At 38.3% G+C, this 16,441-nt stretch overlaps 1 protein-coding gene across 2 annotated transcripts in view; it reads right to left on the minus strand.

Moving 5' to 3' along the window:
- Positions 1-10,405, minus strand: part of LOC146484154 (uncharacterized) — a 40,310-nt gene extending 29,905 nt beyond the window's left edge. The window contains exon 1 of one of the 2 annotated variants that reach the window (XM_085105465.1): positions 10,285-10,405. In XM_085105465.1, coding sequence (XP_084961591.1) covers positions 10,285-10,315 — 31 coding nt within the window. In that variant the 5' untranslated portion in view covers positions 10,316-10,405. The remainder of the gene's footprint in view (positions 1-10,284) is intronic. The other variant, XM_085105464.1, reaches the window with a different exon arrangement.
- Between the last annotated feature and the right edge of the window lie 6,036 nt (positions 10,406-16,441).

Genomic DNA, 16,441 nt, shown 5'->3' on the forward strand with positions numbered 1-16,441 from the left:
TTTAATCCTCTTCGAGGGACGTTGGCCTGCTTAACTGCTTCCAATTTCGCGACGCAACCGCGTCCTCTCCTCATTCTTTCCTCGGTTTCTCCGTCGCCGTTGCCGTTCCCGTCGTCGATGCTTAAAGTCTCTATTGGGACCACAAGGAGGGTAGGGTGAGTTGTGAAGAAAGAGGTATCGCATTTACCTTCGACTTAAACAATAAACATTAACGTCCCCACGTCCCCCGGGTCCCTATATTTGACGTCCCCGCGTCCCCGTCCCCATCCCATACGTCCCCGCGTCCCATGCTTGATGTCCCCACGTCCCTCCCCACGCGTCCCCAGGTCCCAAGTCCCCACACACGCGTCCCAATGTCCCCGTCCCCTTGTCCCCGTCCCACTTTTATACACAGCCGTTTCTTATAAAATGTTGGAGTTGAAAATTTGTTACATCAAGATCCTTCCTTCGAAAATAAAAAACCGAAATCTACACGTCAAAATACGGGGAAGAGTTCTGCGGTATAGATTGCGGTTAAATTTTTATTTTCGTTTTCATTTATTTATTTATTTATTTTTTGCGTGTGTGTGTGTGTGTGTGTTTGGCTGTGTATGATAAATTGATTAATATAAAACGTAAAACAACGGAAATGAGCATGACCGAACGACAACACATTCGTCATAACCAGATAAATCCTCGACAAGTGACATAAATCGTTTCAAAAATAAACAGAGGCGGTTCTTTACTCACGTCTTTTTCCTACGAGGCGCTGTGAAAGCTTGAAACATGTCAAGTTTAACCAGCCTTCGATTGAGTTGTATACATCTCCCGTAATGGCGGACGTTACGTAAATAAACAAGCCTCTTTAATGCAAATGTATTACAAATCTTGTGTTCACTCGCAAACGATAAAAGTCCACGAGCTGCTATGTTGCATCAACGGCTATGAGATGAAAATCGAAGGAAAAAAGTTTGAATTCGAAGATACCATTGTTTGGGTTTTTGTGATGCATTCTTCAGTTGAAATGGTTACAAAAAGGCTGTATTTGCAAATTGGCGCCCAAAAAAAGGCGCGCTTTTTCAGTTTAATGTATTTCTGTGAGTCATTATGCATAAATCGTATCTCGCATAATTATGTCATTCCGCAACTCGTATTTTGCATAATTATGCCATTCCGCACGTCATTCCACATTCCATTCCGCAAACTCATTCCTCCTTTTACCCTCAGATAAAAGCTTTAAGAAGCTTTTTTTTCGGCATCCATTTAGAGTGATTGGTTATCTTCGAACAAAAACAAACAAACAGATACCGTTGTAAACAGCTTAAATATTTTGCCTGAAAAAAAATTCATTCCCGTTCAAGTTGAACTTTTTCCAGGCTTTCTTTTAGCAGCTGTTTAAGAAGCATGTATATTAAACTGCTATGATTGTTTACCCATTCATCCAGGAGACGCGTGACACGAAATCACGTACGGTGATTCGAATCAACAAGATTTGATTGTACGGTGAATTTTGCTGGAGATGCGGTCAAATTTGACTCCTCCGCTCCCTGTGCTTGGATCGACAAAGTCAGGAGCCAGTTATGGGCTCCTGTCGAAGTGGATTTTTTTGTTCAGTTGATCATCCAAAAAACAAAACCCAGAAAAAAAGGAACCGTGGCTTGGGCTTCAAACCGCCTACATTTTCGAGGCCCATTCTTTGACGCATTTGGCTTCGTTTTTTTGGCGTAAACGAAGACCAAACTGGCAAAAGAAAAAAATACACCCAAACCCTGCTTACTAAAAAAAAAAAAAATTAATAAAAAAAAAATCGCGCGCGCATCGAACCGGGTATCTTCCGGAGTGAGTTTCCGCTCGCCTAACCGAGTGTGCCATGGCGGTGTACACAGATAACTAACATGCAAAAAAAGGTTGAAAGTACCATTGTTATTCATATTGAACTTCAAATTTCCCGCTCGGTTGATTTTACGAAACAAGAACTAAATCGGTTTCTTTTGTTTACGCTTTGAATAAAAGAATGCAAAGAACGCCGACGCGTTTTTTGCTTAAGGTTTTTCTTCAAAATGAAGCAGAAATTTGCGAAAAAAAATACAGGGCAATGTTTTTCTATTAAATCAAAGACCACATGCAAAAATTCAGCTCATTTGGATGACATTTTAAAAAAATGGCCAAAATCGTCACTTACGATAGTTTTGCATAAAACCCTTCAATTATAAGGAAATCATATACCGTAAACTGTAGGTTATAATGAAGCGCCCCCCCTCCCCCCCCCCCGGTTATAGACCCATCTATCTGTAAACCAAAAATACCTCTGATTATAAGCCCCCCTCTAGTTTCGTTCCTGTTGTTAGTTTCAATTTTGTTCCAAATACTGACGTTTTAAAGCTTAATTAAAAAGCAGTAAATAAAAAACATATTTCCATCAACACTGCTATAGCTCGTTTCAAAATGTTTTTCTATTCTGGTTATAACCCCACCCCCTCCCCCCGGATATAAGCCCCTCCATTAATTTCATAATCCCATCTAAAACCCCTTATGAAGTTGTATATTAGCCCAGGGCTTACATGTATAAGCAGCAGTTTATGGCATGGCAATGGCGAGAGGTCTGTATTAACATGAAATATAGAGCAAAAGAAAATACGGGGTGTGAAAAATAATGGTTCCCGAGTAGCTAGGTTGAAAACTTAAAGATGGGTTCTTAGTGCTTCATACTAAAAACATTATATACAACCCCATGACATAAACCATTGAAATTATGTAATTTACAAAAAAATTTCCTCATGAAGACTTGCATCAGTTCTTTGCAATTCTTTTGCTTAATGTGCATGGGCAGACTCTTTTGAGTGCTTTGTGGTGCAACTGCTTAAGATTGAGATTTGGAGGCTGGATACTATACATGTACAAGGTGAGGTTCAGATCAGACAGAAATCAAATTCCCACAAATTACAGCACTGGTTAAAAGTCAACAGTCTTGATTTGAGCCTTGCAAGAATTGAGATCAGGTATATTGAGTACTTTTAAGAAAATTCATGCTCATTAAGGATGAATATTTGGCACTATGATTAAGTGCGACATTTGAATTGCAACAAATTAAAGGAATCTACCTGTCAATTAACAAAATACAGTAAGAGCCAAGAAATATTAATGGTCTGGCTGGATACCAATGAAAACTATCAAGTATGAATTAGGAAGAAGAACAGAACTCAAGATAACAATAATTGAGGCAATCTCACTATGTGATAAATTTCATTCCTTCATTTGGTGTCAAATTTAATCCACCAGGTAAGTGATTAAGTAATTAAACACTGAAGATTTGCCTGATTTGCATACCGGCCCTCAACAACATCCGCTGAGTAATATAATGCAGTGGTTCATGCATTTCTATAATATTCAATTCAATGACAGCCTCTGCTCCAAGGAAAATATGTCAGCATGCTATGTAACAACTAGCTAGCTTTAATGAAAAAAAAAAAACTTAAATACTACAAAAGTAACCTTGCATTGAGCCAGCACGACACCATATTTATTCACTTATGCGTAATCAAAAGCAGCTTAATTTCACTTTACTTTTGTCACAAAATATAGAACTTTATAAAAAATTCAAGAGTTACCCTTACTTCCCCCCTCCCCTCCCAAACAAATTAGGGAACTTCAGCAGCAACGCCTTTTGTCAGAGCAAATCAAGGAATAATAAAATGTGAGTTGTATGTGGTTTATGCAGTGAGCAGGAGAGCTATGCTATTGATGGGAGCACGCTACCGTGGAGGACAGTTGTAAATTAGTTGAATGAAAAGCATTAATTCATTCCCTGGGGATTAAGAGTGCTTGGATTTGGAAAATGAAGTTTAGCTTGAAACTATTGTCGCATGACAAAAACAGTACAGTAAGTTAATAACTAAAGCCATATTAATTAATAATACAACCCACAATTCCTTAATAATTTGCTCTGACACATTAAGGCTATTAAATGCTCGAAATGTTACCATATATCAACTGACCAAACATTCGCCTTAATTAACTCACAGAGTACAAAATTAATACACTGCCAACTGCGCACAACAATTTTTCAGCTAAAATCACCGGCACCAAATTAAAGCGTAATATAAGAGTTTGTATGGCGTTAAAATTTGACTGAAACTTAACCAACAATATTCCCTTGAAAACCTAAAAAAATTATAATAGGGAAGCATCAGCAGGTCGGTGATGTTTGTCTTTAAATCATAAACCAGGTTCTGGGGCTGGCAGACAAGCTTGTGCTGTGATTGAGGTCTCCCGAGTGTTATTCACGGTTTTGCAACCATGTATGTATAAGTAAAAAATACTTCAGGCTATAATACAAGTAGTTAAGTTAAAATCCTGCATGTGTGTTAAAGTACCGCACATATGTAATATTGCAATCCGGGTAGGTTAGTTTTATCTGCTCATGATCAGGTAGCAAGCGAGCTACCTGCTAAAACAAATTTATGTTTTGCTGTGTTTTCATGGCCTCTCAGATCGGGAGCTTTCGAAAGCCATTTTGAGTGGTTTATCTCTCAGCAGGTGGTGCATGCACAAAAGTGTACTATATGTTTAAATGGCTCAATTTATACTAGGGATGATATGGTTCATCCCCTAGACAGATCATGAATCCATCAAGACGAATCATCTGCCTAGTATAGTAGTAGTCTGGGACAAACTTGGGTAAAGAACACTTAGTTTGTCTGATATATTTGTCTGTGTAAAATACAGGAATACAGGCTTTCAGATGGATCATCCGTCAAGATAAATTATCCACGGTAGATGAACTACCATGATAAAAAAATTACATTAAATTAAAACATATCATCGGCCATCCCCTGGGGGGGGAGGGACAAATACAACTTCATGCAGGGACTTTCTGGGAGATTTGAAACATTATTTTATCCAGGAGATGGGAGAAATGAGGGAGGTTTGGTTTCTAAAAGCCTTGCACCAAGGGGAAAACACTGGACTTTGTAAACTACATGTGTAAGAGTGACAAGTCTGTGCAACTCTTTCCCTTATGCCAATTTAATCTATTGTATAGTACCTGCAAATTTCGTACCACATTACGATTTAATTGTAGAAGAGAATATACTTGACTCAAATTGTCATCAGTATTGTGATAAACATTCTGTGAAAGTCCAAGACGTTTGCTATTTTTACACCTTGGCTTTTGTCCCTAATTCCAAACCCGTTAAAGCTTCGAAACTATATTGCATTTTAAACAAAGTATTAGTCACAGCAGAGGTACAACCTGAAGAGGAGAGACCCTGGGAATGAGGTTGGCAATAGTACTATGTATAAGCATCACGATTTTACACAATATTGATAAGCTCAGCCATGCAGCAAGATGAAATGTTGAAATTGTGTGAAAACCATGTAAAATATAACCTTTTTTGTATTGGAGTGTTGGCAGCAGTTGTGAATAAATGACCAAGTGAAATTTTAATTGATATGAACATTGTTGCTTATTATTTTTAAGTCAAGTACTGTTTTCTAGTCAGGTGAGCTGGGTCATCTTAATTAATTATAATTTTGTAGTCTCAGGTTTACTGTGGTTTCATACCATTCAATACAATTCCCCTCTCGGAGGCAGAGTTTCTTTATAACTTTGACTACTCTTTGTTCCCATTAAGGAGGGGGAAATTACAAACTTCGACAGGATCCTTTACAAAGTCCCCTCCCTTGCCTGGGGTCCCCCCAGGGGAAGGCTGATGACAGGTGCATAACATAGTACAGTGCTGCAAGTCAGGGCGTAACATGTCAATCGAAATCTATCATCGAAAACCTAGTTGATTAGTTGATAGTACTCGATATCGATCAACAAGTTTTATTTGTCGATAATCACAAGATTTTAAACTGACTTTCAATTGCTATCGACAGAAATTGGGCCAATTTTCAATCGGCCGTGAAATTAACGAAGCCAATAAATCAGATAGCTCGAACGGCAACTTATAGAAGTGTTAAACAGCTCTAAAGTTAATCTGTAGGGCAATAAAGTTTAATAAAAACTGAGCAACCATGCAAGTGGTTTGTTGTAAGTGTTGTTGCTATTCACCGTAGAAATTAGGATGTTTACCTTGAGAAATAGTTAACATTATTTCATTCCAGCAGTACGCATGCTAAACTGTTCGACCATGCTCGATTTTGTTCCCTGTAATAAAACTGATGTTCCCTGAGCCGCGTTTTTTCTAAAAACAACTAACATTTAAGAATATTTTGGAGATTTGATGCGAATAGAGTTATTTTGCTGCTCCTCATTTTTGTTTGAGCTTCTAGTACAGTGTACTGAATCCGGGCTAAAGGAAGTCCTGCTATGGCCGATTGGCTCTCACTTTGTTAGTCCGCCTACGGCTAAGGTCTTATCTCCCGCCATACGTCTTTTTCATATTTAGATACTTGTCAATTAAAATTGATCAAATCGAATGTTAACATTGAAAATTCATCAAAAACGATAATCACAAGAAATCAGGTTTATCTAAAACCAGGAATCAGGAAACCGGAAACCAGAAACCGGAATCTGGAATAACGAATCCGGAATAAAAAAAAACAAAAATGAAAATTAATCGACATGAAAATTTCAACAATTAAGGTTAAAGTCACTTGGGAAACAGTTTTAGTAGCTCTTGAAAAATTATAATATCAGTCAGTGAAATTTTCAAAAGTTTGCCTAAAATTTCAATTGCTGCAGTTATTAGCCTATGGTGTTAGTATTCTAAGGCAGTCCCTTTAAAGCATAAAACTTTAAAACACACCAGAATGACACCTATCTATGTTTATAAATCAAATACACAGAATCCGTAAATCAGGAAAGACTTTCTTTTCTTTCTATTTTTCTTTTTCTGTGTAGCTTGCCGTATGCTGATTGGCTTGTGAGTAGGGGATTTTCGTTCATTCGGAAGAGCTAGGGGAGAGAGAGATTGGTGGTGTTTTGACAGGTACAGTAGGCAAATTAACGCATTCACAATGGTGACGATAGAAATATATCTTTAAATTAACATTGTGACTATAACGTATATTACGGCTCAACAAATTGTTTGGGCATATTAGGGTGGGAATGGGGCTTAAAATATTTAAACTTATTACCTCTAAATAAAAATCAATAGATCTACAGCTTCCAAGGTAACTACATCCTGCTATTGTGATTACTGAATTATGGGAAATTGTTCACAGGCTCCTGAAGTTCTTACTGTATTTCAAAAAAGGCCATCGACATAAAACATTTTCTTTGTACCGGCAGCTCGACACTCTTTTGTAAAAAGGTGCATAAATGAATACATGCATACATGACTGAACGTACAAATGTATGCTGGCAGGCATGACAGAACCACAAGCGAGTGAGATGAATGAATGAATGAATGAACGAACGAACGAACGCACGAACGGACGGATGGACGAGTTGATAAATGAATAAATTAAACTTTGCCTGCTGTCTATCCAGGGTCAGTGCCAATTTGAAGCTTTTTTTAGATGAAATTTAAGCCGCCCCCCATACTGACATGTTTCAAGACTTTTTATATTATTATGCCAAGACAGTGAGTCTTGCGAAGAGTTGATGAGTGATAAACGCAACGCTGACTCTTTTCTCTAGTTACCTTTCATTGTTTCTCTACGTGCTATGGCAGTAGGAAACGTTAACGAGAAGGAAGAAGTGTGGGGGTATTTAGGAGTATGTTTGAAGATTGGGAACCTTTATTCCAAATGAGTGGCTCAACTGCCTTAAAGCAATTGAAATCTAAGGCAAACTTAAATTTCTCTGGGCTCCTGACTGATATATTTTTCAAAAGCTATAAAAACTGTTTCCCAAGTGACTCTAACCAGCGTTGAAATTTTCATGTTGAGGAATTTTAATTTTTTTTTTATTCCGGATTCCGGTTTCCAGTTTCTGGTTTCCGGATTTTAGGTAAATATGCACCTATCATCGTCCATCCCCTGTTGGGGAGACCCCGGGCAAATACAACTTTATATGGGGACTTTATGGGAGATTTAAACGATTATTTTACCCTGGAGGTGGGGGATTAATGAGGAAGGTTTGGTTTCCAAAAGCCTTGCGCCATGGGGAAAACAGGGGACTTTGTAAACTAAGAGTGACAAGTCTGTGCAGCTCTCTCGCTAATGTTTTTAATCTATTGTTTGCCTGCAAATTCTTACCATGTGACAATTTAATTGTAGAGAATATACTTGACTCAAATGGTCGTCAGTATTGTGATAAACATTCCGTGCAAGTCCAAGCCAACATAGCAGAGGTACAACCTTAAGAGGAGAGATCCTCGGAACGAGGTTGGCAGCGGTACTGTGTATAAGCACCACAATTTGACACATAATATTGATAAGCTGGCTGTGCAGCAAGATAAAAATCATGTTGAAATTGTGAGAAAACCATGTAAAAAATAATCTTTTTTGTATAAATATTTGTAGTTTTGGCAGCAGTTGTGAATAGATGAACATGTAAAAAAAGTTAATTGACATGAACACTGTTGCTTATTATTTTTAATCAAGTACTGTTTTCTAGTCATTAAGTTCACTTTGGCTTCATACTGTTCAATATGATCCCCCTCTGGGAGGGGGAATTTCTTAACTTTGACTACTCTTTGTCCCCATTAAGGAGGGGGAAATTATGAACTTCGACAGGATCCTTTACAAAGTCTCCTCCATTGCCCGGGGTCCCTTCCCCCCAGGGGATGGCTGATGATAGGTGCATAAATCCCAAGAAATCTTGCGATCAATTTTTTATCAATTTCCGATATTTGTCCATTGATTAGTATGGAATTCGATCGACAACGATCAATGTTTATCGACTTTTGAAATTATCGACATGTTATGCCCTGTGTATTATGCACTTGTCATCGGCTTCCCCGAGGGGGGGGACCCCGGGCTGATATGGGGACTTTGCTAATTGTGTATTTCAAAGTTCTTGTATTTCCCCACCCGTGCGGGATTTGTTTCTTGCAAAGTCCCCAGTATTTGGCGAACCCAACTGGATTTGAAGATGCACTTCAGAACTTTATTTGGGTTCTTTAAACAGTCGGCAAACACTCGGAGTTTGCATTCTGATGAAAACTGAACTTTAATTATTTTTTCTCGAATACTCCATAAGTTGCTATAAATCACTCCTCTTACTGTACATGCGCAGTATGGTGAAAATTTCAACTTTTCATTCAGTCCTGAATTCCCCAGTTTTCAATCTATCCGGACTGATGAAGAACAAGGGAAAACACACTATCATGAAGGTTCATTGCTGCTTCTAAACACAACATCCTTAAGTTTCCTGAGTACTCTGAACAGTTGCTGTGATGCTTCAGAATTAACATTCTTGTGAATATTTAAAAAAAATCAACTTTTTCTATCCTTAACAATTTAACAGACCGCTTCTATTATATCACTAACAAAAGACGACCTGTTAACCTTTAACAGTGACCTCTATAAACAATAATATATACACAGAGGAATTTTAAAGTTGCCTATGCCTACAAATACGTACAAATTTTTGACGGATGGTCTGTTTGATAGCCAAAAATCAATGGATTTTAAAACACACCTTCTTGTTCTCCTCCGCCATCTTGCCATCGATCGAGCGAACAAAAATCGTCCCCAATCTCCTCTCAGTTGAACATAAGCGAAGTCCCCATATTTTCCCCGAGAGTAGGGCATTCAAAAATCTAAGTCCCCACATTTCCCCCACCACAATGGAAGAAATTTGTTGCAAAGTCCTCATAAAGTCCCCGTATTCCCCCACATCAGCCCGGGGTCCCCCCCCTCGGGGAAGCCGATGACAAGTGCCTAAGTGCACCAGCTGCTGAGCGATAAACTGCTCAAAACGGATTTCGAAAGCTCCGAGAAGCCTTGAAAACACAGCAAAACATACCGGGTGAGCTTTTTCATATTAATTCTAATATGTAGGTTGTCGAGGGAATATTGTTGTTTAATTTTCGATCGAATTTAAATGCCATTCAAACTCTTATATTACGCTTCGGTGACCTGTAAAATGCCTCGGTGAATGTCCTCCACTTCCGCATTAAACGAAAGTTGTAATTAAAGCAACATTTGGCCCGTGATCTTGGAAGGCATCCTTTGCATTTTCCGATTAATCAATAACTACAAAAAAGTAGGTATAATATTAGAGTTAAGTCCATTGCTTGAACCTCGACCGAATCTATGAGCACTGATCTCTCAGCTTCGGAGAAATTAAGCTACAGTGTAAGCTTATGCTTAGTATAAGCTTAATTATCAGAATGGCGCATCGGACGCTTTACCTAAAAACTTGGCTTGTAGAGTTCTTACTTTGCATTAAACAAAGTTTCAACATACCTTGCAAACTCTTAACACTCTTTTGCTCCATAATAGCCTTGTTACTCTTGTTGTCCTCTTCTAGTTTCAGAGAGTTTTGCGCCACGTATTATTCGGCAGTCTCGGCAGGTGGGAATCCGACCTTCGTGATCAGCGGTGTTCATGTCAGGAGTGAGGCGTCAACTTCATAACAAAATTTTTCCGAGCTCCACCCATTCTCGTCCCCAGGGCGACCCCCAGAGCCGCCTGGTCCTCTTAGCCTCTGGAGGATGGGCACGAGGACCAAGTGACTCTGGAGATTCAGGATTACGGAGGATTACGGAAGTCCTAGATTCTAGGACTTCCGGTATTCCTTGATATTCCAGCTTTTGCCCTTTGTTTTGACTCATGGCTGGAGGTCAGTGACTCCATCATTTTGGTCGCATCGCCGTTGAATGCGCTGATGCGGGATCAGATATCAAACTTATCAGCACAAAACTACTATCTGCAATGATTCTTTGAGGCGAATCGTTAGACTTCTCTGTATCCCAAGTGGAAGAAATATTTAGTGTCTTTATGCTAATTTTATTGAAAAAAATTAGGAAGGTTTTGGACGGTGTTGAGATTAGGGAAAAGATCGAAGCCGCTGTAGTTGACGAGGCACATCTCATTGCAGAATGGTAACAAGTTTTATTCTACTTCTTTTTACAATAAACATATAGATACTCTTGAGCTATATACTTTGTGATCAACATATTAAATCACACTATACAAACCTGTGAGGGTTAATCTGTCATTATATTAAAGTTGTACAATGTTATGCAAATCATTAATGGGAAAATGACTACAATACGTTCGCATTTTTCGGATGGAACTGGCGTTTTGAGGGCTCAATTTATAATACAAAAGAACCATCTGATGGATCATTTAATAATTTATTTCTACGTTTATTGCACCTATTTTAAAACCACTGGTGATCCTTGCAATCTGATTGGCTCTCAACAGTGCGATTTATTCACGAATCGCACTGTTTTTTGTCTCCAAATTGCATCCCTTTATCCCACAAAAATAAAATGAAATAATAATAACGACTTAAAAAACGGGTTTCTCGAAGCAGATCAGTAAATATTAACATTGACAAATAGAAATGTGATTTCAAAATGGGTGTAATAAATTACTAAATATTGAACATTGCACTCCACTCAGTTCTATTAACAATTATGCTTTTAATAATTTTAATACATTAATGCCATTAGAAGGATAATCTGTGCCCATACTGTTATACACAGATGACTGATTATCAGACAAACTAGAAACACTTGTCAGTTCAATGTTCCTCCTAGACAAGAAGTCCATCTCTAGTATGTATACCTGCAAATTAACTACCATACAGATTCATTGGGTTGGATTATCCACCTCTGCTATAAATTCACCAAATTTGACCTCAGCACACATTAACTCATTCACTTATCAGTATTACGCATAATTGACATTTGTGTGTTTAATCGTGTTATGTGTCTGTGGCCATCAAGAGACTTATTTTGATTTCATTGGGTCACAATGAGTGTTCCAAATATTAAGCAAATTAAAAAATTGCTCTAAAAAGACCAAATGTTGAATGCAATTTTGAAAACAATTTTAAGGAATTTTCATATTTTCAGTGACACTCTTTTTATGCCTCAAAGATAATTCTAGTTAACAATTAGATTATGAGCTCGAGATTTCTATCGCGTGATAGTTGATGAGGGCGAAGCCCGAATCAACTATCACGCATAGAAATCGAGGGCGAATAGTCTAATTATTTTAGTATAAATCTACTAGTCGTTCAAAACTAAACAAGTAAATTATCTATTTCCTCATCGCAGACACTTCGAAAACGCGAAGAAGCGGGCGCCATTTTGTTGAAAATCGCTACTCACTATCTATCACAGAATAGATAGCGAGTAGCGTAGCCAATCAGAGAACGGCATTCGTGATAGAACACTAGTAGATTTATACTAACAGGTATTAGATGTGAAGGGATGACAGTGCACATGTAAATTATTTGTGTTGCCCTCTTCTACTTTCAAGTAGGTAATTTCCCAAATTCTACCACCACCTCCTCGCCCCCCCCGAAAAAAAAAACAATCAGAAAATTGATGTTGCAAAACAACTGCATATTAAACATTGTTAATAATTAATAACATTCATAGGGAAATAGTTATTTTTAGACCTGTTCCTAGGTATGCTAAGTGCCATGTTTCTAAATGTACCTATAGTTGCTCTGACAGTAACAGCAACAGAGAAAACAAGAGATATAATTTCAAATTCCTTAGGGATGGTGGATCCTGTCATCATATCATTGCAGTGAAATCAAACGGAAAGAACATATTTTACACTGCTGCTAGATTCCAACATACATGAAATAGAGGCCCTCTTGCCGCCTTACATCGCAAAGCTAAAGGAGCTGAGACAGAAAAGATGTCCCTTACTGTACTTTATTCCAAGATAGAAATTTGTGGGGAGTGCTTCAGCCTGATAAGCTCGGGAAATTTAACCATTTAATGGCGTAGAACTGCGGGCTCTTTCACTTTTGTCTCAGCCAACGAAAGCTCCTGTGAAGATAGACTCTTTTTCATTAAAGACTGCAATTCATAAATGTTTTTTATCTTGTGAAAACAAGGCTGACAGAGATTTTTTTAGGGAAATTATCATCGAGCGAAACTTCCCTTCTCGATAAAAACTCTTAAGACTTTTGCCAACTCCAACCCGTGTTTCCTTTACGAAACTTTTGACAGAATGGTTTCTAATAAAAACCGTTTGATTATAACACCCTGACAGACGACGGCTTTTTCTGGGAATCTTTAGCGATTTTTTAGCGTCCGCCATCGTGCTGCATTTCTTTTATTTTTCGCGCAAGGGGCCCGTTTCTCGAAAGTCCCGGTAACTTACCGGGCCCGATAAATATATTTTTAAATGTTCTTTCGCCAATTACACAGTGATTACAGGCATGTTACTTGGCCAATGTTACCATAGAATTATAAGATTTTAAAAGTTAGTATTGAAAGCTAACAGAAATTGACTTCTGTTAAGAAACATAATCACGAGAATCACTCATCGGGCCCGATAAGTTACCGGGGCTTTCGAGAAACGGGCCCCAGGCCACCAGTCGCTCATCCCACGCTCTGCCGCTAACATTTCACTTCCGTTTTAGATTTCTTTTGTTAGGAGACTAGCCAATCTCCTGTGTCCCCAGAGCCTCCTTTCTCTCGTGCGAAGGCCCCGCCGGCTAAGAGGAACAGGAGGCTCTGGGGACGAGACTGAGCTCGAGAATAAGTTATGTATAGAAAATTTAGTTGAATGTGAATGGACCAGTTCCCAAATAGTGCATTTGATGGGCACGAATGGGCACAAGTATAAGCTGCAACTATTTACAAGTATATGAAAAATGGAATGGTCCGGCATTATTTCCGCTTGTCTCTTGAGAGACAGGTCAAAGGAAGGCATCCATCGAGATATTTGTTACGAACAGCTCAACAACAACAAGTCAACTTGACAGTAACATCAATGATACTCCAACAATACACAATTTCCATCTTGAGAGCGGTGTATTATTCAGTCAGTGACACCGGCATACCGGGAGGGGGGTGGGGGGACTCTGATATGAAAGGGGCACAGGCAACTGTATATTCTGATTGCGCGACATTTGTTCTGTTGTCGAGAGGTACTTAATATGTGATGTTTGTATTTTCAGTAATTTTAACAAATCATGCACGTGTGAAATGTAAACGATTTATTTAAGAATTCCATAATTTGGCAGTAAATCATAGTATGGAAGGTAACTGAGTTGATTTTCGTTGAAGCTGACTAATGTTCTACAAGTATCTCTTCCGTGTTTTAATCATTTCCTGTTCAAAACTTTTATTTGGAGTGGTGCGTGGAAAATGGCCCCATGATAATTCACGTAAGCACGATAGCTACATATTTACTCGGAATGAGAAAACATGTTCGTGTTTAATGTCCTTTCTTTAAATTTCAAGACTGAAAATAACTGTGTCGATGGCGCGCCAAGCTCGCTCTCATGGCTTCGCCTCTTACACACGGGTTTCACTGAAAATGAAACTAGTGTGGCACACGCAGTGTGCGACCTTGGGCTCGAGTATGAAGATTCTGCTGTATTGTTTTAATAGGCCATTTTCAAGATGGCGTCATTTTATTAAAACTATAACTATTCAGTTCGTTCTCCTTTTCAAATTCAAATTCTGTAATCCCAGTGGAGAACAAAGAACAATAGCTCTAATTAGCATGAGAAAACAAAAACTGAAGGATTCTGATAGTTGTAGTCAAATGATCCCATGGCGAAAATGTGTTATTTAAAGACGCTTGGTCATGGTATCTTAGGTGACAGTGTGTATTTTCGTTACGTTTGAGCTGTAAACGTGAAAATGGAAATAAAAAATTCATTCATTAATGAAATCACGGCCACATAACAAATTAAGACAATTTCAGAATATTATAAATGAAACTTTCATACCAAAATTTAGAATAACTTGAAGTTCACTTAAATGCAATCCCTCTAATCTTGTCTACGTTTTCCCATCCACGCTTCTTTTTAGCTTTCTTGTTTTTCTGTAGATTTAAGCAGTTATTTTGCGATTTCCTTCGGTTCTATGACCAATGTCAAGGCGTTAAAAGTATCTAAAATTGCGTGACCTGGGCATTACTATTCAAATTTCTAAGACGGTTTATTTTTCAACCGTAATCTAAAACCTACCGGAGCAGAGAGGGACAGCTCTCCTAATTAGATTAAAAAAATTAAAATAGCTCTCACTTGAGCATCAACTATAGAAGGTAGCTTTCTTCTTTGTTCCTTTCTCACAACTTTTATTTGGAGTGGTGCGTGGAAAATGGCCTCATGATAATTCACGTAAGCACGATAGCAAATAAAGTTATTCAATTCTATTCTATTGTATTGTATTCTATTCTATTCTATTCCAAGCGACTCTTAATCTCATATTAAATTCTCCCCCTCTTTACAAGGCAACATAAGGTAATTTGGAAGGAGAATCTAGTAGTTTATCAGAAGTTACTTAGGGCTATTTTCCAGGCACCACTTCAATTGTAATGGCAAATCCATTAAATTTATGAGTTTAATTTAGACAAGTCTGAGCACTGCGTTTTCAGTGAATTCATTGACAAGAGCTCATGCTGACTAGGGAAAGACTCTTTAATTTTAAGACTCTTTTCTTTGTCCTGTAAATAAATTGCATTGAGTTGTAATGGTAAATGAGTCCTTGAGGAACGGCTTAAAGTGGTTGTATCCGCGCTCTGTTACTTTAGCTGGCTGACAAGAAACGAGTTCAATACTGATCAGACTTTTAATGAAACTTAATGGCATAAAAGCTTTATAGACGGCAATGAAAACAATTTTGTTAAGAATGAAATGTGTTCTTGCCATTATTTTGCAACAATAAAAAAGGAAAGCGTTGTGTTTTAGGTGAGAGGCCCTTTGCCACTGACTCTCGAAACCGATTTATTTACCGTGTAACTAATGAATAAAAGTCAGTCAATCAAAAAAGTTGGACAGTCTGCTTCAATCGGTAGCGAATCGGTCGAGTTTATCAATTTCAGAGACAAACTTGCTTAAAGAGGACTCACAGATGAATAACTTCACCAACAGTACTCTCCTCTCGTCTTTTAACGCCGACTGCCCTTCGGACCCATTGGCTTGGACCAAAGGTTACTTGCTGGAGAAGAGCGTTTTCACTCTGTTGGCCATAGCACTAAACATGGTAAGCTGCCCCTTTACCATCTTGATGAAGGCGTTGGTTATAGTGTTGGTAAAAACAAGACACCAACTGCAGACCAAACACAACATTCTGCTGGCCTGTTTGGCAGGAACTGACGCGTTAGTGGGAGCAATTGTTCAGCCAAGTTTTGCAGTTGCAGAAATTTTCGTCTTGAAGGGGTTATCGTTGAAGGATTTTTGCCGCAATTTTCTTGGTGTTGCAAGCTTTTTCTTTGTACCTTTTTCAGCATCTTTGTTTCATCTGGCCTTACTTAGTGCCGAGCGTTGTGCAGCAATGAAGTATTCTTTGAGATATCACAGTATTGTTACGACAACTCGCATAAAGTCAGCTGTCATTTTTAGTTGGGTAATTGCTATTTTGTCTGGATAAAGATCTTTAGGAGATTTTAAAATCTTACAACTCCTAGTTGG

The sequence above is a fragment of the Pavona decussata genome, unplaced genomic scaffold, assembly GCF_977016875.1.
Source record: "Pavona decussata unplaced genomic scaffold, jaPavDecu1.1 SCAFFOLD_37, whole genome shotgun sequence".
Classification (NCBI taxonomy): Eukaryota; Metazoa; Cnidaria; class Anthozoa; order Scleractinia; family Agariciidae; genus Pavona; species Pavona decussata.